Source organism: Hemiscyllium ocellatum, chromosome 22 (genome assembly GCF_020745735.1).
Source record: "Hemiscyllium ocellatum isolate sHemOce1 chromosome 22, sHemOce1.pat.X.cur, whole genome shotgun sequence".
Lineage (NCBI taxonomy): Eukaryota > Metazoa > Chordata > Chondrichthyes > Orectolobiformes > Hemiscylliidae > Hemiscyllium > Hemiscyllium ocellatum.
This window is the reverse complement of record NC_083422.1, coordinates 1,120,578-1,144,188: the sequence shown is the minus strand read 5'-3', so window position 1 is coordinate 1,144,188 and position 23,611 is coordinate 1,120,578. Positions and strand designations below refer to the sequence as shown.

Here is a 23,611-nt window from a genome sequence, read left to right as displayed (position 1 = left end):
GTTAGAAGAATAAGGCAGGATCTCACAGAAACTTATAAAATTCTAATAAAACTAGACAGGTTAAACGTAAGGTCGGCATGCATTCCTGATATCCAGGAAGTCCAGAACCAGACATTTAGGACTAAGGCGAGGAGAGATTTCTTCACTGATTTGCAAGACTGTGGGATTCTCTGCCACCGAAAGCAAAACACTGGATGTTTTCAAGAAGGAGTTAGATATTGTCTTAGGGCTAAAGGAATCAAAGTATATGGGGAAAAAGCAGGGACAGGGTATTCAGTTGGATGATCAGCCATTGTCATATTAAATGGTGGAGCATGCTTGAAGGGGCAAATGGCCTCCTCCAGCTCCTATTTTCCATGTTTTGATGAAAACCTAGAAGAATATAGAAAGCAGAGAGATGAAACTAAAATAAAGCAAATCAGGAAAACAGAAACATTGGCAGCACGGTCATCTAGTGGTTAGCACTGCTGCCTCACAGTGCCAGGGACCCGGGTTCAATTCCCACCTTGGGCAATTGTCTGTGTGGACTTTACACATCCTCCCATGTCTGCATGGGTTTCCTCTGGTTTCCTCCCACAATACAAAAATGTGCAGGTCAAGTTAATTTGCTATGCTAAAATGCCCAGAGTGTTAGGTGCATTAGTCAGGAGTAAATATGGGGTAGGGGAATGAATCTAGGTAGGTTAATCTTTGGAGGGTCGTTGTGGACTTGTTGGGCTGAAGGGCCTGTTTCCATACTGTAGGGAATCTAATCTAAAATCAAGCACAACCTAGTATAAATACACTAGATGCAAAATATGTGGGGCAGGGTCTTACTGAGCTTGGGATGATACAGTTCAAGGAATGTGTGAAATATTAGATAAAATGAACATTAAGTAAGAGTAACTGCTGAAGTAATGACACCCTTGAAGTTGAATAAATCATCAAGGCTAGATGGATTATGTCAAGGTTACTAAAGAAAGTCAGGGAGGAACTAACATATTTTGGATGGTCATTTTTGAATCCTCACTAATTATAGATGAGACAGAGGACTGGAGGTTTATGAGTGTTGTATGATTGTTTAAGAGGGTGTGAAATAATTACAAAATGGTCATTCAGATCTCAAAGGTGGGCAAACTATTGGAATCAATGTTGAGGGACAGGATAACTGTCACTTAGAAAGAGACTAATTAAACAGTATTAGCATGGTTTTGCTAGGGAGTTTTGAGTAAGTAACAAGGAGGATTGCCGAGGATAGTGAACTTAGTATTGTCTACATAGGTTTTTGTAAGGCATTTGACAAGACACATTGCAGACTGGTCAGAAAAGTAAAAGACTGTGCGATACAGGGGAGTGTGATGAGTGGATCAAAAATTAGTTTAGTGACATGAGTAAGGACTGTGTTGCTTTATCTTTTTAATTGTGGACTGAAATGAGAAAATAACTTTTAAAAACAAAATATTGTTCACATGTTTGAAGGTAAGTAATCTGATACTCATTGTAAACAGTATGTACACAACTGGTAGTTGAGCAATTGACAAATGGAGCTTTGGTTGGCAAGCTAGCTAATTGGACTGTGGACTAGTGGCCAGTTATTGATGACAAAGGCCTTCTGCTTACCAACAACTATGTAATTTGACTTTCAGGTCACTGGGGTTGTGATCATGATAGAGAACTCATTAGACCTTGTATTCGCTGCAATGAAAGCTATCTTAAGCCTGAAGAAAACCAATTTGTCTTCCAGTAGTTGCTGTTAAGTCATACATTTCAATTAATAAATGTGAAGCAGTCAACCTGTGTCTCCTGAAAACCAGGGAAACATCCAGAAAAAGAAGATCAAGAAGCAGCCTTCTGATCAGCACAACAACAGTTTTCTGTAGTTACGATGCAGGGTAACAAGCAAAATCAAATCAGCCTCCCTAACACTGGATTCAAACATAATAAAACTAAAATATTCAATGATTCAAAAGTTGTCCAATTGTTCCAAGCCAGACTTTACCAATAACAACAGATCTTGGACACAAAGTTTATAACTTAACAATTTATTCTTAATACTATAACTTTGGCTTGAAAATGTCATCTGATTAAATTCTATGACTTAAAACCGATCTTCTTTGAACATAACTTCTACACTCTCTCAGACAGACAATTAAGGGATAAATTAAGAAGAATTGTAATTTGCTAGTTCAATTAAACAGTTTCAAATGATGGATAACAAACATTACGATCCTTGGCTAATAAGCTGTTCACTGGGATGTAACTGTAAATCTAATTTTAAAGTCAAACTAGTTAAACACCTTTATTAGACTTATTGATATATTTTCTCACTTCTTACATACTGGGATCCTTTTCTCAGAACATTCAGCAATTCTTTAACTGGATGGAAAACAAAGTAAAAAATAGGAGCTTGTCCTGACGCTTCCAAAATCACTCTGCGCCTGCTAAAACCAGTCTCATTTTTTTTTAAAAACAAGAACCAATATTTTGTGGTTGGCTGGGTAGCACAGATTCTGCTTGGAAAAATCAAATCAACATCCAAATAGCTGTTAAACCTGCACATGGCACCACTGGGTGCCAAAGCGTTTCTCAGGTTAGTAATTAAGTTGTATTATCTTGCAGGCCAGTCACCAACAGCAAACATGTACATTTGTTTTATCCCCTTTTAAAACACAGTTTGGACCAAACGGCCTGACTCTGTGTTGGAGGACTCTATGATATAGTGTTTTAAAATTCAACTCTTAGCTCCACAAGAAAAATTGAAAAAAAAAGGAAAATCACTGGTGGCCTCAAAATTGTGAGCAGATACCAATGAATTGCTTTCTTAGTTTGTCCTCTACCCAGAACATTATTTCCTCTTTGCCTGTTTGAGTGTGCGCGCAAAGAGGTGTTGTCAAGAAAATTAAAAAACTATTGTGCAGGAAACGATTAGAGAAAATTTTTAAGGCAAAAATGAATTGCCATTTTGAGAAGCAAGGTTTGATCAAGGGTAGTCAGCATGTCCTTGTTACAGGGAGTTCATGCCTAACAAATTTGGCTGAAATTTTCAAGGAGGTGAGCAAGATAATCAGAAATTGCAGCAGGATCTTGATCAGCTGGCGAAGTGGGTCAAGAAGTGGCAAATGGAGTTTAATATAGATAAGTGTGAGGTCTTGCACTTTGGAAGGTCAAGTCAAGGTAGGAGTTTCATGGTGAATGGTAGGATATTAAGGAGTGTAGTGGAACAGAGGGACCTTGGAGTTCAGGTGTACAGTCCTCTGAAAATGGAGTCATAGGTAGACAGGACAGTGAAGGCGGCTTTTGGCACCTTGGCCTTCAGTCAGGGCACTGAGTATAGAAGTTGTGAAGTTATGTTTGCAGTTGTGTAGAACATTGATGAGACTGCACTTAGAGAATTGTATTCAGTTTTGGTCACCTTGTTATGGGAAGGATTATTAAACTACAAGGAGTGCAAGAAGAAATCTACAAAGATGTTGCCAGGACTCAATGGTCTGATTATAGGGAGTGATTGGACAAGCCAAAACATTTTCTTTAGCGCACTGGATATAGGGAGGGGGTGTCTTATAGAAGCATATACAATCATGAGGGGCATGGATAAGCTGAATGCACTCAGCCTTTTTCCTGAGGAAAAGGGATATCGAGGACTATAGGGAATCAGTTTAAAGTCCGAGGGGAAAGAATAAAAATGAAACGGAGGGGCAATGTCTTTTTATCTAGAGGATATTATGCAAATGAATGAGCTGCCATGGGAAGTGGTTGAGGTGTGTGGATTAACAACATTTAAAAGGCATTTGGTCAAATAAATAGATAAGAAAGGTTTAGAAGGATATGGGCCAAGTGCAGGAAGATGGGGTTAGAATGGATGCACATTTTGGTGGGCATGGACCAGTTTGGACCAAAGGGCCTATCTCTGTGTTGGAGGACTGTATGACTCTAAGTTATTCCAATGAAGCCTGCTACTTAAACCATTTCACTTGAAGATTACAGACATCACAAGGGAAAAAAAGTACAGTAACAGTGAATGTTGTCTCTCTTGGGTTTGAATTAACACAAAATGATACCTGCTAGACGTCAACTGTGTACATTTCTGCATACCACATTATAGGGAGGATATGAACACATTGGAGAGAGTTCAGAAGGATGTGCAAGAATGGCTCCAGGGATATGAAACTTTGGTTGTGAGGCTAGATTGAAGAAATTAGAAGTATTCTTCCTGGAGAGAAAGAGGCTCAGTGGAGGTCTGATAGAGGTTTTCAAAATCAGGAGAGCAGGATAGAGTAGAATGGGGTAAACTGTTTCCGCTTTTAAAAGGAACAAGAATGAGAGGATGTACATTTAAAGCATTGTGCAAAAATAGCAACGGTGATATGAGAAAAAATATTTTCAGTTAGAAAGGCATGATGTGCAAAATGGTCTCTTTTTATACCATAATCATTGTGACGCTGAAAATCTCAAAAACAGCAGGAAACTGATTGTAAACTCCACAGAATAAAGTCACTGATTGGTTGAATCTTTGAGAATGAATGTGTGATTTTACTTTGCTAAAAGCAAATACCTACACTTTGGGGTATTGCAGTTAAAAGGCCAGGTTTTATATTGAATTTGATTTTATTTACTTAAATGAGCTGAACAACCTTTAAAAAGACTGACAATTTTTTTTAAATGACTAAATGATACAGTTCAAAATGGCTGAGCATTTACATAACTTCACCTTGCAAACTACATAGGAAGAAGTCATATGGTGTGGAAGTGGTCCACCAGATTAATCAATTTGAATGGCCTAAATCTGAACCCCTCTTGAACATTCAGACATAATGTTAATTTTTAAATGCAGATACTATGTTTCCAAAATTTCAAACTTTAGCAGCGAAAGCCAACTTAAGTGTGATTTCCCATAGGTATCAATATTAGGTTCTTGAAAACAACTTTTTGACTGAAAATTGAAATATAGTAGTACCTCTGAACCCACAGGGTTAACGTTCCATGACCTACTGTGAAAGCCCGAAATCATGGATAGGAGTGCACCCATTCATTTAAATGGGAAACGTACCTTCCTGGCAGCCTCCTGGACCCTGGATCTGGAACATTCCCCATATTATGTTTGGTGTGCGGGAAACTGAAACCGCAGAAAATGAATCATCAGATTGGGGGTGGGGTTGCCCTCTACTGTGCTTCACAGTACGTTCCTACCTCAAGTAGACAAAACCTTCAATGAAGAAACCAAGCTTCTTTGCAGAAATGTACAATATAGGTGGAAGGACAAATTCCCCAACTATTGTAGCGTACTGAAGTACTGTAGAGTACAGTAAAGAATTATTTTAAAAAGGTTGCAGCAGTTCCTCTGCTAGTACAAAGAAAATTTTAAAAAATGACTTCAATACCCAAAGAGAAGATTATTTATAAAAATACAATGATCTTGACTATACAGTACAGGAACAATGGTACTAAACCTAGCCGGACAACCAGAGGGCCTCTTGACAGCATGATGCAAAAAACTCAATAATGCAACCAGGATGGAAGGAAGGAAGAATAAAATGTGAAAAGATACTGTAAACAAGGCCAAAGGACATTAAGAAACAATTTAAAGACTTAAAATGAGGGCCCCCATGCTCATGGAGACATGGCTCAATCTTTTGAATTTAAATCACTTTGGACTTGGGCTGAGGGAGTTCCATCAACTCGCTACTCTAATCAATGTAAATAATGGACTTGGAATGAGGACTGAAGACAATAACTGACGAGTCTGTGAACGGAGGTCAGGCAAAAGCAAGCTGTTAAAAATTACACTATTTTCCCATAGTCAGACCACAAAGAGATAACAGTGTGACCCGTCTCCCTCCTTCCCTCCACTCTGCAAGTGTTTGCTTTACCTGTAACTGACCAGGTTGATGCAACCTAAACAGCTGCTGACCTCACAGGAAAAATGAAAATCTTCCACCAAGACTTTACATGGTCTCTCTGAAGACTCCAGAAAAATCACTAAACATGGCACAAAACCATTCTTCACATTAAACTACAGGATCCATATATGAGACTGACTTTATTTAGGAAACTCAAAAATCTTATAGCAACCTGCATTTGAGGGTGTCTTTTTCTCTCAGGTGCACAGATTTTTTAAAGAATCTACCTGGTGTTAAGGACAATGTGTGTCATTTCATTTTTCCAGAACTTTCAAAAGATTGTGTATTTTGAATAGTCATAGTACTTGAAGAGTTAAACACTCATCAGATTGACAAAAATAATTTTAAACATCTGCTGCAGTCCACCCAGAGGACAGTTATTTGTATCTGTTTGTAATGCATACAGAATAGTTTCCTAAATCAAAAAGGAATCAGGCTATTTTGGATTGAGTATATGTAATAAAGAGTTAATTAGGGCAGCAGTTACATGGGAAGTCCACAACCTGCAAGTTCCTGAAATCACTAACCATCCTTACTTAGGATAGATCACTGTTCTTTCATTGTTGCAGTGTCAGAATCCTCAAGCTTCCTCTTAATAGTACTGTGGGTATACCTACAGCACAGACTCTAGCAGTTCAAGAAGAAAATTCACCACCACCTTCTCCAGGGCAACTAGGGATGGGCAATAAATACTTTCTCAGCAACTGACACCCATGAGTGAATTTAAAAAAAACACACAACTCAATAATTTTGCAGGCTCTTTGGGGCACAAAAATTCCCTAGATGACACTCACTGTAGCTGAGAGAGATTTAAGGTAATATTACCTAGCAAAGGCTAATTGGTTAATAATCCAGAAAACTAAGATAATCATAGATGTTTGGGAATATGGGTTCAAATCTCACCACAACAGCTGGTAGTATTTAAATTCAGTTAATATATTTGGAAACAAAACTAATTCACCAATAATGGTGAATATTTCTTCAGGGAAGGAAATATGCCATCCTTACATGATCTGATCTACATGCAAGTCCAGACCCATAGCAGTGTGATTCATTGGTGAAGCCAAACACAAGTGAGTTTTGTCTCTGTGCCTGTAGAAGGACACAGCAGTCTGAGGAGGAGTGTAAAAGGATTCACTTGACTTCCAGGTCAAGAAGACTGCTCCATGAAGAGAATAATTAGTTTAGATGATATACCCTGAAATTTAGAACAATGCTTTTCGACTGTGACCCCATTTCAAGGCTTGAAAATGGCACAACCCAACAGAGTGGTGGAGGGGGAGGAAAAGACTGCAGCTGAGAGAGGTTAAGACCACAATATTAGGTAGCAAAGTAGTAATGCTGCCTTGGAGCTCCTGACTCCAATATTTCAGCTTGTGACCCAACTTGAGAAACTTTCCATTCACATGTGGAAAGCCCTGGTTTAGAAGAGTAAAGTGATATCTAATTGAAACATATGAAATTTAAGTGGACTGACAATAGATTGAGAAAATGATACCCTGGTTGGAGAACCCACAGCATAAGGCCAGTCTGAGATTAATCAATTTGGTTTCACCTTGAGGGTTGTAGATATTTGGAAATCTCCATTACAGAGATGCTCAGTCATTGGTCATATTCAAGAAGGTCAAGAGATCTTTAGGAATTGAGGGCTGTGTCAATAGTATGAAGGTGGTGTTGAAAACAGCCATGAAGTTGTTGAATTGTGCAGCAGACTCAAAGGATCAAATGGCAATTTTCAACTCCTATTTTAGTTATTCTCTTCATGCATTTGTATCCAGCTGAGTGGTTTGCTCAGTCATTTTTGTCTTTTTCATTCAGGAGATGTGGATGTCATTGCCTGGGCCAGTATTTAGTGACCATCTTCAAATGCCTTTGAGAAGGTGACAGTGCTGCTTTCTTAAAGCACTGCAGTCCATGTGCTGTGAGTTGACCCACAATGTCATTAGAGATAGGATTCCATGATTTTCACACTGCTACACTGAAAGAATTGCGATGGTGTAACGTTTCTAGAGTTATTAGAGCGGCACTCATCCAGGCCTGTGGAAATACTCCATCACATTCCTGACTTGTGCCTTGGAGATGGACAGGCTTTGGGGAATCATCAGGCAAGTTATAAACTGCAAGATGCCTGGATTTTGACCTGCTCTTGCTTGTCAATATTTGTGATTAACTTATGGCAATGCCATTGAGTTTCAAGAGGGGATGGTAGACTCTCTCTTATTGAAGATAATAATTGCCTGTGTTGTGAATATTATTTGCTAATCGTCAATGAAAAGCCTGGATATTGTCATGATATTGCTGCATTTGAACATGGACTGCTTTCTTATCCAAGGAGTTGCAAATGATGCTGGACATTGTGCAGTGATCAGCAAACCTCCCGCTTCTGACAGTATTATGGAGGAAAGGTCAGTGATGAAACAGTTGAAGGTGATGGGCCCAGGGCACAAACCTGAAGAACTCCTGCAGAGATGTCCTGGAGTTAAACTGAATGACTTTCACAAACCACAACCATCTTCTTTTGTTTGACTCAAATCAGAAAGCTTTCCCTCCCAGTTGCCATTGACACTTTACGTTTGCTAGGGCACCTTGATGCCATACTCAGTCAAATGCTGCTGTGATGTTATGGACATTCATTCTCATCTCAACTCTGGAATTCAGATAAAAGGCTGCACCAAGGCTACAATGAAGCAGCCAAGTGGCCCTGGCTCAAGATAAACCAGTGAGTAGGGTATTGCTCAGCAAACAGTACTCTTGATGATCCTGCCACCATTATGCTGATGATCGAGAGCAGACTGAAAAGGCTGTAATGACCAGTTTGGATTTGTCAAATTGAGAATGTACAGGTCAAAGTTCCTTCTTTGCTATCCCACTGATCCACTTAAAAGTTTATACATTTTAATTATGATCCCCTTACCATTCACTTCTTTAAAAACAACCTTAAACTCTATCCAATCTCTTTTCATAACTAAAACTCTCCAGCCTAGACAACACCTTGCTCAACCTCCTCTGAACCCTCTCCAGAACTGCACACAATATTCAAGCTGTGGATTGACCAACATTTTATACAGATTTCCACAAGTCTCCCTGCTCCTAAACTCTATGCCTTAGCTAACAAAGGCAAGTATCCCATATACCATCTCAACCACTTTATCTACACGTCTTGCTCACTTAAAGGATTGGTAGACATGCAGACCAAGGTCCTTCTGTTCTGAGAGGTTTCCCTTCATCTCCATCATGATGTCAGAATTGAGGGTGTTCTCTGATGTCTAGATGTCTCTGAAAGTTCATCACTTTCGTACCATATTAATGCCAAGCAATAACCATCTACAACACAAAAATCTGATCCATTGCCCCATAACATTTAATGGTATTACCACTGTTGAATCCCCTACTATATATATCCTGAGGGCTATCATTTATCAGAGTTGAATAGAATTAGCCATATATACAGATTATAAGAGCAGATCAGAATCCTGAAGCAAGTAACTTGTGTCCTGACTCCCCAAAGCCTGTCCACCATTTACAAGGAACAAGTTACAAGTGATATAATGCACCATACTTGACCTGAATGAGTGCAACACTGACAACATTCAAGAAGCTTGACACCCTCCAGGACAAAACAGTCTGCCTGACCAGCATCACATCTACAAAAAGTCACTTCCTCCTCCACCACAAATGCTCAGTAACAGCAGTGTATATCATCTGCAGAATTTGACCAAGGCTGCTTAGACAGCACCTCCCAAATCCATGACCACTTTATCTATTACTAGAAGGGCAGCAGATATATGGGAACACCACATGTAATAAACTCTCCAAGCCACTCACCATCTTGACTTGTAAATATATTGCTATCCTTGCATCATCACTGGGTCAAAATCCTGGAACTCTAGCCCCAATAGCTTTGTGGATCCACCTATACCAAATGGTTAAAGGTGGTAGCCCAGCATCACCTTCTCAAGAGAAACTGGAATGGGCAATAAATGGGCACCCAAACCCAGTGAATAATAAAAAGAAATGGGGTTTCATGACAATTGATGGTAGTTTCATGGTCACCATCACTGAAATCAAAGTTCAATTTTCACCAACTGTTGGGAAGTTTCTGGATGACTTGTCCAGTGCCATTTCCATTATACCTGTCTCCCCTTTACAATCTCAGTATAATCTGCAAACACACTCTATGACAGTTATCATAATGAACCCATTCTATATTCTCTCTGCAAATGAGAGTTTAGGCCTTAGAGAAAAAAGTGATGGGTCAGCCCAGTCAATTTAACAGAGAAAATGTGATGAGTCAGGTGACCAATAAGCTTGCATGTCTGGTTTCTTATACTTTATTAACATAGAAAGTTAATGTTTCTCTAAAAACATTTTGCAATGCAAAAGTATGTTTAGTTGAATAACTACTGACCTTTGAAGCAGTTAGGAAGTCCACTTTTGCTCTTTTTTTGTTTAAACAGTTAATGGTTATTCAGAATTTTGTACATCTTTTGTTCTACAAACACTTCCTTAAACTACAAAACTTCATGACACATGCAGTGCTTTGGTCAGCTGCAACTCCGTAAAATAATAATATAACAATATAGTGACTACACTGGGAGCCCCAAACCACACATCATGCAGGTGCTCCATTTTCCCTGGATTTTCCCTGGTCTTCAGATGAAACTTCACCCTGTTTGAAAACAATTAAAGGAACATAATAAATTAGTGACAGATTGAAGCAAATATGAAATGTCAAATGTAAGAAAGATGAATTAGATGTGAAAGCACAGGTTGACGAGTTCCTACCATTGTATGAAGTTGAAAATCAAAACCGGCATCTCCAAATCATGACTACATTGTATGGGAGCACTGAGATGTGCAGTGCCAATAGCTCAGTGTGATCGGTGCAGAATCTGAAATCAGGTTCATTCCCTAAATGGAACAGATTCAGCCCTAATTTGACATTAGAAAAGTGCTAGAAGATGATGGGAACCACATTCCCTTGCAGTATTGGCCATGGGGTATCATTAGAACATGCGTGCAGCTAGATATTAAAATGATTTGCAGCCTCCAATGGAATGAGATTATGGAGTCACTGATATCTACAGGTTACACCAGGACAGAGCAAGTCTGATCTCAGTGCACTTTGTTTGACTTTGGCTACCTCTCTGGACAGCTGAGGTACCCTATGGATATGGTCCCAGTAGTCTGGGTTAGGGGTTAAAAATCCTACATGGAAAAGAATATGGGTGTCCTTTGGGACTGTTTTGTGGGAGGTAATGCCTAGTAGCATTACCACTAGACTGCTAATCCAGTGATCCAGGTAATGTTCTGGAGATGTGGGTTTGAATCCTGCCATGGTAGATGGTAGAATTTGAATTCAGTAAAAATTTAGAGACTAAGAGACTAATGATGACCATAAAACCATTGCTATCAGGAAAACCCATCTGATTCAATAATATCCTTTAGGGAAGAAAATGACTGTCCTTATTTGGTTTGGCCGACATGTGATTTCAGACCCACAGTAATGTAGTTGATTCTTAACTGCTCTTTGGGTAATTAGGAATGGTCAATAAATGCTGAGCTAGCCAATGGCACCCATATCCCACGAATACAATGGGCAAAAGGGGCATTGAACCCTTGGAGCTGTGCGACATGCTAAATGTATATTCACAAATGGCAGTGCTTTTCTCAATAGCGCATTGTCTGAAATCTAGAACTTCAGTAACTAAATTGCAGCTTCTTTTCCAATGTGCATGGGCACCTTTTTTTAGATTAGATTAGATTAGATTACTTACAATGTGGAAACAGGCCCTTCGGCCCAACAAGTCCACACTGACCTGCCGAAGCGCAACCCATTCCCCTACATTTACCCCTTTACCTAACTACGGGCAATTTAGCATGGCCAATTCACCTGACTTGCACATCTTTTGGAAGGAAACCGGAGCACCCGGAGGAAACCCACGCAGACACGGTCAGTCTCCTTAGTCGGGAATTGAACCCGGGTCTCTGACTCTGTGAGGCAGCAGTGCTAACCACTGAGCCGCCCACCCAGTTGTCAACACTCAATGAGTTTGAAGGGGGGTGGTTGAAGAAGGGCAGGTGGAAGTAGACACAAAGTTAGCATGGAGATAGGTAAAGGGCACTGGAGTGGATGGGCAGTTTGCATTGGTGAAGGCTGGAGTAATACTTTATGTTTCTTCCCTTCTAAATACCCCTTTGGATCTAGCCCCAAGATACCTTTAGGAAGGCATCCTTTGAAAATGCAGGCAAGTACATAAACTCTTCAGGCTGAGTAAAGCGATCAAAAAAAGCTGTTAATAAAAATGTGGAGTTACAAAAGCCAAGTATTTCTGATCGACTATTCACATAAAACCGTAACAGAATTATAGCCCTGCATGACTGGATTCCCAATTATCATGTTAGCAATGTTGTTGGGGAACTCAAACTTAGTGAATGTTTCTTGACCTAAGGAACTTAAACCACTTAAGTTAAATATAAAAGTGAAATACTGAATACTTAAGTGAAGGTTTGTCTTTGTAAAGAAGCAGTTTCACTATATTTGGTTTACTTGTATCAACTCAAGTGTAATTTAGATTAGATTAGATTCCCTACATATGGAAACAGGCCCTTCGGGCTGACCAGCCCACAGCGACCCTCCAAAGTGTAAGCCGCCCAGACCCATTTCCCTCTGACTAATGCACCTAACATTGTGGGCAATTTAGCATGGCCAATTCACCTGACCTGCATATCTTTGGACTATGGGAACATCCAGAGGAAAACCCACGCAGGCACGGGGAGAACATGCAAACTCCACACGTGCAAAATTGAACCTGGGATCCTGGTGCTGTGAGGCAGCAGTGCTAACCACTGAGCTACCGTGCCACCCTTTATTCAACTGCAACATGTAACTGTTAAGCTTAGTTTCAGTAAAGATGCCTCATGCCCATACTGGCTGATAGATGAATTAATACACAGAAGGAAAGGTAAAGAGTGGTTTGTTGTGGATATGAGTGTCATATGAGGTTTGTGGACCACAGTGCAGGAATGAGAGGCATAAGGTTGACTAGGAAGTATGAAAGGGCTGAGGTGATAGTCTATGCTAGCATGGATTGCGGTGAAGTGGGTTCTGTTTTAATATTTGCATTTAAACAGTTAACAGTGTGTTGCAGCCAAGAGGTGGGCTTGCTGCCCAGCCCACATATCTTAAGCTGTTTCTGGACGTGCTATTCATACTCCCATTAAAATTCAGCCAAACTATCCCATCTTGAAATTCTGAAGTACAGGGGGTTATTTTCAAAGGTTGGATTTGCTAAGCTGCGATTTCTCCCAACTCTGCACACCCAACTCAAGAATTAAAAATCGGGGCCGAAACTTAGTGACATGCTGGAACTTTGTATGATCTTGTCTGTAAGTAAAAAGTGAGGTCTGCAGATGCTGGAGATCAGAGCTAAAAATGTGTTGCTGGTTAAAGCGCAGCAGGTCAGGCAGCATCCAAGGAACAGGAAATTCGATGTTTCGGGCATAAGCCTGATGAAGGCTTTCCTGATGAAGGGCTTATGCCCGAAATGTCGAATTTCTTGATCTTGTCTGTACATCAGTATACGCCTGCTTGCATGTTACACCTGTATCCATATATTACTGCACATATACTCATCTACATTCATGTGTGCAGGTTAATGTGTATTCCTGTGTGAATGCTGTGAGAAGACGGAAGTCTGCTGTCTTCCAATAATCTGCACTACAGGACTGCTGATGATTCCCACGTGAAGGCCGCTAAATAGGCTTCTGAGCTAGACACTGCCAGAACTCATGGAATTTCTGCCAGTCATCACCTACAAGAGATGAGAGGAACGAAGGGACAAGGTGTTGACTGTATTATAATCAGTGATGTCATATTTCACAAACAGTAATCGTATATACCAGATATGGAATAAAAAGTTGCAAGATATTGGAAAAATCTCAACATTACTGGAAAGAAACAGAAGGTGCATTTACATGGCAGCCTCTACCTTCAGAAGATCAAATGCATCTCGCAAGATGAAATAACTACCAAAGCCACTGTTACGTAATGGGGAACAAACACATGATGCTGACTTACATCCTGACAAAAAGCAAATAGATAAACACCACTCAATTCATGACTCAGAGAGGAATATTGGCCAAGACACAAGGAGAACCTATATATTTGTTTTAAAATGGTAACACTAAATTCTCTACATCTTTATGAACAAAGGATCAAAAGAAATGCAACAGGCCATTCAGCCCCTCAAGCGTGTACTGCCATTCTTTGAGACTATGGCTGATCTATGGCCTAACTCCATATACCTACCTTTCGCCCACATCCTCTAGTATCGCTGCTTAACAAGGAATTATCTCAGATTTAAAATTAACAACAGTTTCAGCATCCACTGCCATTTGCGGAAGTACATTCCAAAATTTGTGAGAAGATTTGTAGCTCGGGTGCTTGTTGTTATGGTTCTGTTTGCCGAGCTGGGAATTTGTGTTGCAGATGTTTCATCCCCTGTCTAGGTGACATCCTCAGTGCTTGGGAGCCTCCTGTGAAGCGCTTCTGTGATGTTTCCTCCAGCATTTATAGTGGTTTGAATCTGCCACTTCTGGTTGTCAGTTCCAGCTGTCCAGGTCGATGTGCTTATTGATTGAATCTGTGGATGAGTGCCATGCCTCTAGGAATTCCCTGGCTGTTTTCTGTTTGGCTTGTCCTATAATAGTAGTGCTGTCCCAGTCGAATGCATGTTGCTTGTCATCTGTGTGTGTGGCTACTAAGGATAGCTGGTCGTGTCATTTTGTGGCTAGATGGTGTTCATGGATGCGGATCGTTAGCTGTCTTCCTGTTTGTCCTATATAGTGTTTTGTGCAGTCCTTGCATGGGATTTTGTACACTCCTTCTGCACTCTTGTACTCCATCCCTCTAGATATTATTGCCAGCATTCCATTAGCTTTCTTGATTATTTTGTGCTGCTGTTTATAGCATTTTAAAGATCTATGCACCCGAAGCCCAAATCATTTTGGACATCCTGACTACATAATTTCAAATCATGATCTATCCTTTTCCAGCCCAAAATGGATAACCTCACATTTGCTTCCACTGAACTCCATCTCCCACAGGTTGGCCCATGCACACTGTGTACCAATATCCCTTTGTAATTTTATGCTATCATCTACACTGTCTACATTGCTGCCTAACTTTGTGTCATCAGCAAATTTGGATAGATAACTTCCTAGGTCATTATCCAAGCTATTACTAAATAATGCAAATACTTGAGATCCTAACACCGATTCTGTGGGACACCCCAGTCACATATTGCCAATTTGCTTACCTACTTAATCCTACTTTATCACTTACCACTCAACTGATTTCCCAACCATATCAGCAATTTGTGCTCAAATTCTGTGGGCTTCTACCTTTGTTAACAGTGTCTCAAGTGGGACTTCATAAAATGCATTCTGAAAGTCCAAATAAACAACACCCACAGACATTTCTCTGGCAACTATCTCAGAGAAATTTTCTAAAAATTCAATGAGGTTTGTCAGGTATGATCTATCTACTATGAATCCATACTGACTCCCCCTAATTGAATGAAAATTGGACGTGTTGAGTTACCCCATCCTTGATTATAGATTCAAAAACTTTCCTCACCAAGCTAACTAGCCTATAAATCTCTGGTGGTTTTGTCCTTCCCAAAAAAGTGACTGTGAAGCCAACAGTTTTTTTTAATTTAACATCCCAGCTTGTTAACGGGGGAGGCAATGGCCTAATGGTATTTTCACTGGACTCTTAATCCAGATACCCAGGTAATGTTCTGGGGACCCGGGTTTGAATCCTGTCACAGCAGGTAGTGGAATTTGAACTCAATAAATCTCAAGAGTCTGAGATGACCAGGAATCCATTGTTGATTGTTGGAAAAACCCATCTGGTTCACTAATGTCTTCCAGGGAAGGAAACCGCCGTCCTTACCTGGCTTGGCTTACATGTGACTCCAGACCCACAGCAATGTGGTTGATTCTTAACTGCTTGCTGGGATGAGCAATAAATGCTGATTATCCAGCAACACCCTCATCCCGTGAATGAGGGAAAAAAAAGTCAGCATTCTTTCCATGCTACTATACCCAAGCCAAAACTACCAATCTGAGTTCCAGTCTGGGGCATCAATCTATGTGTTCTCATCCCCATAACAGTGCTACCAAGCAAGCTGAACAAGTGGGGGTTGGATGTTTCGAGAAGTAAGAGAGACTATTTCTGATGAAGGGCTTTGCCCGAAACGTTGATTTTGCTGCTCCTTGGATGCTGCCTGAACTGCTGTGCTCTTCCAGCACTACTTATCCAGAATCTGGTTTCCAGCATCTGCAGTCATTATTTTTACCTCCTACACAGCTACCATGGCCATTCACAGAAGAAATGAAGCCTGTGCTCAATGAACCAACAGGCTCTCTCAATTTCTTGAAGAATACTCATTTAAGCAATGACCTTGAAGGCATTTATTTCACTATGTAAACACAAAGCAGCAAACTATTTGGATGATGCTCCTTTCAACCTATTTCACCTCCTTCAATTCCTTCCCTTGCTTGTGTGCTTAATTTGCTTCTCCTTCAATGCATCTCAACTGAACAGTTTCTAGTTTCGAGAGAGACACACACACACAAATACCCACATGCACACATATACATATACACTTGTGGGGTGAATTTGTACTTGCAGAGTTACATTGTACTTTGCTCAAAAACTGCATGAATTCATGCAAGACTCTGTTATCTCATGTCTTAGATTAGAATCAGTCTAAACATCATGGCACAGACAGAACACTGGGGGTTAATATCTTCAACATATTGTCTGGCTAACACCAATTGTTACAGTTAACCTGAGAATGTAACTTTTAAAAGTTTTGTGAGTTACACATGAAAGAAATGAAACTATCATGGTATTCAAATAGATGAAAGACTCAACAAACAATCAAGGTATTTTTCAATGTATAATTTTAGGTACATCACACTGTAAACTTTTGCTATAAGTTCTTACAATTGTGTCCTCCACAACCACCTGATGAAGGAGCAGCGCTCCGAAAGCTAGTGCTTCCAAATAAACCTTTTGGACCATAACCGGGTGTTGTGTGATTTTTAACTTTGTACACCCTAGACCAACACTGGCATCTAGGAACACTTTGTAGGAAGTGAATATTACATTCTAATCATTCTCTAAAAACATTGCTCCTACGATTGCAATTGGATTTAGTACTAACTGCCTTCGTGGTCTTTGTTTGCCATCTTGCCCAAAAGCGAAAACATCTTTTCTACACTATCACTTCCATGATTTTACAAATTTCTATCAGGTCAAAGTCTGGTTGAAGATTTGTAGCTCAGGTGTCCGTTGTTGTGGTTCTGTTCGCCGACCTGGAAGTTTTTGCTGCAAACGTTTCGTTCCCTGGCTAGGGAACATCATCAGTGCTATTGGAGTCTCCTGTGAAGCGCTGCTTTGATGTTTCTTCCGGTATTTATAGTGGTTCGTTCTTGCCGCTTCCGAGTGTCAGTTTCAGCTGTAGTAGTTTGTATGTGGGGTCCAGGTTGATGTGCCTGTTGATGGATCTTCTTGCCGTTTCCGGGTGTCAGTTTCAGCTGTAGTGGTTTGTATATGGAGTCCAGGTCTATGTGTCTGTTAATGGAGTAGTTTGTGGATGAATGCCATGCCTCTAGGAATTCCCTGGCTGTTCTCTGTCTGGCTTGTCCTATGATGGTAGTGTTTTCCCAGTCAAATTCATGTTCCTGGTTGTCTGAGTGTATGGCTACTAGGGATAGCTGGTCGTGTCGTTTTGTGGCTAGCTGATGTTCATGGATGCGGATTGTTAGCTGTCTTCCTGTTTGTCCTATATAGTGTTTTGTGCAGTCCTTGCACGGTATTTTGTAAACTACGTTAGTTTGGCTCGTGCTGGCTAATGGGTCCTTTGTTCTAGTGAGTTGTTGTCTGAGTGTGGAAGTTGGCTTGTGTGCTGTTATGAGTCCTAAGGGTCGCAGTAGTCTGGCTGTCAGTTCTGAGACGCTCCTGACGTATGGTAGTGTGGCTAGTCCTTTTGGTTGTGGCATGTCCTCGTTCCGTGGTCTATCTCTTAGGCATCTGGTGATAAAGTTGTGTGGGTATCCGTTTTTGGCGAATACCTTGTATAGGTGTTCCTCTTCCTCTTTTCGCAGTTCTGGTGTACTGCAGTGTGTTGTGGCTCTTTTGAATAGTGTCCTGATGCAGCTTCGTTTGTGTGTGTTGGGGTGGTTACTTTCATAGTTTAGGACTTGGTCTGTGTGTGTTGGTTTCCTGTGTACCCTTGTGGTGAATTCTCCGTTGGGTGTTCTCTCTACTAACACGTCTAGGAATGGGAGTTGGCTATCCTTTTCCTCTTCTCTCGTGAATCGTATTCCTGTGAGTGTGGCGTTGATGATTCGATGTGTTTTTTCTATGTCTGTGTTTTTGATGATTACAAAGGTGTCATCGACGTATCTGATCCAGAGTTTGGGTTGGATTTGTGGTAGGGCTGTATGTTCTAACCTTTGCGTAACTGCCTCTGCTATGAGTCCCGAGATTGGTGATCCCATGGGTGTTCCGTTGATTTGTTCGTATATCTGATTGTTGAATGTAAAGTGTGTGGTGAGGCACAGGTCTAGTAGTTTAAGTATGCCGTCCTTGTTGATAGGTTCGGCCTCCTGTGTTCTGTTATGTATGTCCAGTAGGTTGGCTATTGTTTCTCTGGCTAGGGTTTTGTCAATTGATGTGAACAGTGCCGTCACGTCGAATGATACCATGGTTTCTTCTTTGTCTATGTGTGTATTCCTGATGATGTCCAAGAATTCCTGTGTTGATTGTATGGAGTGTTTGGATCTGCTGACTAGGTGTTTCAGTTTTTGTTGTAGTTCTTTGGCTAGTTTGTATGCTGGTGTCCCTGGTAGTGATACTATGGGTCTGAGTGGGATGTCTGGTTTGTGTACTTTGGGTAGTCCGTAGAATCTGGGGGTGTTGTTGCTTTCAGGTTTCATTCTTTGCTGGTCCGCTTTGGTTATCTGTCCATTTTTTTGTAGATTCCTTAGTGTGTTGATTATTCTATTGGTGAGTTGTGGTGTGGGGTCGGAATCCTTCATTTGGTAGGTGTTGGTGTCTGCGAGTAGTTGTTGTGCTTTATTGATGTAGTCTGATTTATGACCGTCATTCTGCCTTTATCTGCCGGTAGTATGATTATGTTCTTGTCATTTTTCAGTGCTTTCAGTGCTTCCCTCTCCTTGGTGTTGAGGTTATGTGTATGTCGTTTTCTTATCATCATAGGTACGACCGTTTGTCGTGTCTCTTCTGTCAGTCCATTGTTCTGAGTGTGCATTCTAGTGCTGCTAGGAAGTCTGCTGTGTTGGCATCCCTGTAGTTGTATTTGAGTCCCTTGGCCAGTATAGTTCTTTCCATGTCTGTGAGCTGTCTGTGAGAGAGGTTTTTAACCCAGGTGTGTGTTGTAGTGTCCTCCTGTTTGTGGGTTAGTTTGTCCATTTTTTCTTTTAGTGCCGTTTTTTTGCGAAGTGTTGTCCTGTTCTGTCCTATAGTGATAGCCTGTTCTATGGTCCGGGTCCATTCCTGATTAGTGGTTTTTAAAATTAACGACTTTTGGCGTGCAATTTCTTGCTTGTATTTGTGTAGTCGGTTGTGAGCGTCTGTGAGCGTCCAGGTAATGATCACAGACGCTCACAACCGACTGCACAAATACAAGCAAGAAATTGCGCGCCAAAAGTCGTTAATTTTAAAAACCACTAATCAGGAATGGACCCGGACCATAGAACAGACTATCACTATAGGACAGAGCAGGACAACACTTCGCAAAAAAAACGGCACTAAAAGAAAAAATGGACAAACTAACCCACAAACAGGAGGACACTACAACACACACCTGGGTTAAAAACCTCTCCCACAGACAGCTCACAGACACGGAAAGAACTATACTGGCCAAGGGACTCAAATACAACTACAGGGATGCCAACACAGCAGACTTCCTAGCAGCACTAGAATGCACACTCAGGAACAATGGACTGACAGAAGAGACACAACAAACAGTAAGACAAACGGTCGTACCTATGATGATAAGAAAACGACATACACATAACCTCAACACCAAGGAGAGGGAAGCACTGAAAGCACTGAAAAATGACATGAACAATCATACTACCGGCAGATAAAGACAGAATGACGGTCATCTTGGATAAATCAGACTACATCAATAAAGCACAACAACTACTCGCAGACACCAACACCTACCAAATGAAGGATTCCGACCCCACACCACAACTCACCAATAGAATAATCAACACACTAAGGAATCTACAAAAAAATGGACAGATAACCAAAGCGGACCAGCAAAGAATGAAACCTGAAAGCAACAACACCCCCAGATTCTACGGACTACCCAAAGTACACAAACCAGACATCCCACTCAGACCCATAGTCTCACTACCAGGGACACCAGCATACAAACTAGCCAAAAGAACTACAACAAAAACTGAAACACCTAGTCAGCAGATCCAAACACTCCATACAATCAACACAGGAATTCTTGGACATCATCAGGAATACACACATAGACAAAGAAGAAACCATGGTATCATTCGACGTGACGGCACTGTTCACATCAATTGACAAAACCCTAGCCAGAGAAACAATAGCCAACCTACTGGACATACATAACAGAACACAGGAGGCCGAACCTATCAACAAGGACGGCATACTTAAACTACTAGACCTGTGCCTCACCACACACTTTACATTCAACAATCAGATATACGAACAAATCAACGGAACACCCATGGGATCACCAATCTCGGGATTCATAGCAGAGGCAGTTACGCAAAGGTTAGAACATACAGCCCTACCACAAATCCAACCCAAACTCTGGATCAGATACGTCGATGACACCTTTGTAATCATCAAAAACACAGACACAGAAAAAACACACCGAATCACCAACGCCACACTCACAGGAATACGATTCACGAGAGAAGAGGAAAAGGATAGCCAACTCCCATTCCTAGACGTGTTAGTAGAGAGAACACCCAACGGAGAATTCACCACAAGGGTACACAGGAAACCAACACACACAGACCAAGTCCTAAACTATGAAAGTAACCACCCCAACACACACAAACGAAGCTGCATCAGGACACTATTCAAAAGAGCCACAACACACTGCAGTACACCAGAACTGCGAAAAGAGGAAGAGGAACACCTATACAAGGTATTCACCAAAAACGGATACCCATGCAACTTTATCACCAGATGCCTAAGAGATAGACCACGGAACGAGAACATGCCACAACCAAAAGGACTAGCCACACTACCATACGTCAGGAGCGTCTCAGAACTGACAGCCAGACTACTGCGACCCTTAGGACTCATAACAGCACACAAGCCAACTTCCACACTCAGACAACAACTCACTAGAACAAAGGACCCAATAGCCAGCACGAGCCAAACTAACGTAGTTTACAAAATACCATGCAAGGACTGCACAAAACACTATATAGGACAAACAGGAAGACAGCTAACAATCCGCATCCATGAACATCAGCTAGCCACAAAACGACACGACCAGCTATCCCTAGTAGCCATACACTCAGACAACCAGGAACATGAATTTGACTGGGAAAACACTACCATCATAGGACAAGCCAGACAGAGAACAGCCAGGGAATTCCTAGAGGCATGGCATTCATCCACAAACTACTCCATTAACAGACACATAGACCTGGACCCCATATACAAACCACTACAGCTGAAACTGACACCCGGAAACGGCAAGAAGATCCATCAACAGACACATCAACCTGGACCCCACCTACAAACTACTACAGCGGAAACTGACACCCGGAAGCGGCAAGAACAAACCACTATAAATACCGGAAGAAACATCAAAGCAGCGCTTCACAGGAGGCTCCAATAGCACTGATGATGTTCCCTAGCCAGGGAACGAAACGTTTGCAGCAAAAACTTCCAGCTCGGTGAACAGAACCACATCTATCAGGTCACCCCTCAGGATTTTCTTTTCTCAAGAAAAGCGCCTGGTCACTCTTTTTGTATTGACTTGAGAGTTTGCTCCGTACCAAATGGTGCGGAGTTCTTCTATATCATAGCGGTAACTCCACTGTAAGCACGTGAACACCTAGGAAGTGTTTTGGGATATCTTGAGAACATGAATTAAAGTTATTTTATTCTTCTTGCACAAGACTGAGTCAGAGCCTTGTGATAAAAAGGGAAAAACAGTTGGCAAGACTTCCATCATTACCTGTTTCAGGACATTTTGAATTTCTTCCATAACTGATGATAGTTTCTTGCTGGTATTAGTCAACTGTTGCTCCAAACGTAGTTTTGTCTCCTCACATGCTTTCAAATTCTCCTCTGCACGGGTCAGCAATTTCTTACTCTCTTTCAGATCCACGGATAGACACTTGTTTGAAGTCTCCAGATTGGATATCTGCTTTGTTTTATCTTCTATAGGAAACAAAAACAATGAACTGGTAGATTTGCCTTGGAGTTGCTCATTGGTTGCCTCAGATCCAAGTGCAATCCAGACAGACAATTACACACAATCCTGACTTGCCTATCACCATAATACAGCAAATATACTGCAGATGACGAATGAGTGATGAGGTGAAAATGTTGGTACATAGCAATGGGACATTCAAATCATCTCCAAGGCATTAGCACTTTACATAACTTGTTTTAGATGCAGGAAAGATGCTTTCTTCCCTCTTTTCAAAGCTTTTATTTTCAGAAATTTGTATTCTTTTCCCCCACCTTCTATATTGGATTTACCATATTTAAATCCCTCACCAGCCTGTTATTCTTCTCTCCACAGTTCACTGCAAAGTCAGTTTACACAATTAAACAGGATTTACAGCACAGACACAGGCCCACTGTGTTATGGGCTTCAGCCTCCTGCAAGGTGCTTGCACTTAATGGGGCAATAATTACGTTAGCTCCTATCATGCAAGGATGAGACATGGGTGGCGCTGTACTGAAAAATTCATACAGCTCCTGGAATACAAATATATTAGTCACAGATATTTCAGTGACTGGGCTTATACTAAACTATTTGCTTACAAACAGTAGAATGTTTCCATCAGCATGTCAAGCTTCAAATGGCCCTGATTAAGAGACAGATTGAGACTTTTATATCCTCAGAACAGATGGTAGAGCACTGATATCTTGAGCACGTCTACCAAAGGTACATTGCACACTTGCTGAGATTTCACAATGGAACCCCGTCATCTCACTGTCTCCTTCAAATGTATATCTAGCTTCCTTTTATATGCTTCCCTGTTATTTGAGGCTGGCACAATTGCAACATTTAAGAGGCATTTGGATGGGTATATGAATAAGAAGGGTTAGGAGGGATATGGGCCGGGTGCTGGCAGGTGGGACGAGATTGGGTTGGGATTGACAAATGGACCAAAGAGTCTGTTTCTGTGCTGTACATCTCTATGACTCTGTGAACCGCTTCATGTGGGAATAAGATATACATTCTAACCACTTTCTGGAAGTTTTTCCTGAAGTAACTACTGAATTTATTAGTGACAATTTTGTAACAGCCTCTAGTTCTCGCTTTGCCCTCAAATGGCATCTTGATGTTTATGCTATTGAATCATTTTATTGTTTACCTTTATCTGTTTACCCCTTCAGTCATCTCCCTACTTGAGGAAAGGGTCTGTATAAGACTGTTTTGTAGTTT

General features: G+C 41.0%; 2 protein-coding genes across 3 annotated transcripts in view; both read right to left on the bottom strand.

Moving 5' to 3' along the window:
• stox1 (storkhead box 1) overlaps nt 1-10,329 on the bottom strand; it is a 67,791-nt gene extending 57,462 nt beyond the window's left edge. The window contains exons 1-2 of the mRNA XM_060841818.1: nt 10,285-10,329; nt 5,027-5,092 (exon numbers count right to left, since the gene is read on the bottom strand). Of these exons, the coding sequence (XP_060697801.1) occupies nt 5,027-5,063 (37 nt within the window). The 5' untranslated portion in view covers nt 5,064-5,092; nt 10,285-10,329. The remainder of the gene's footprint in view (nt 1-5,026; nt 5,093-10,284) is intronic.
• The window catches only part of ccar1 (cell division cycle and apoptosis regulator 1), a 142,542-nt gene continuing 129,219 nt past the window's right edge, over nt 10,289-23,611 (bottom strand). For both annotated transcript variants that reach the window (XM_060841816.1, XM_060841815.1), the window contains exons 24-25: nt 22,166-22,371; nt 10,289-10,545 (exon numbers count right to left, since the gene is read on the bottom strand). In XM_060841816.1, coding sequence (XP_060697799.1) covers nt 10,489-10,545; nt 22,166-22,371 — 263 coding nt within the window. In that variant the 3' untranslated portion in view covers nt 10,289-10,488. The remainder of the gene's footprint in view (nt 10,546-22,165; nt 22,372-23,611) is intronic.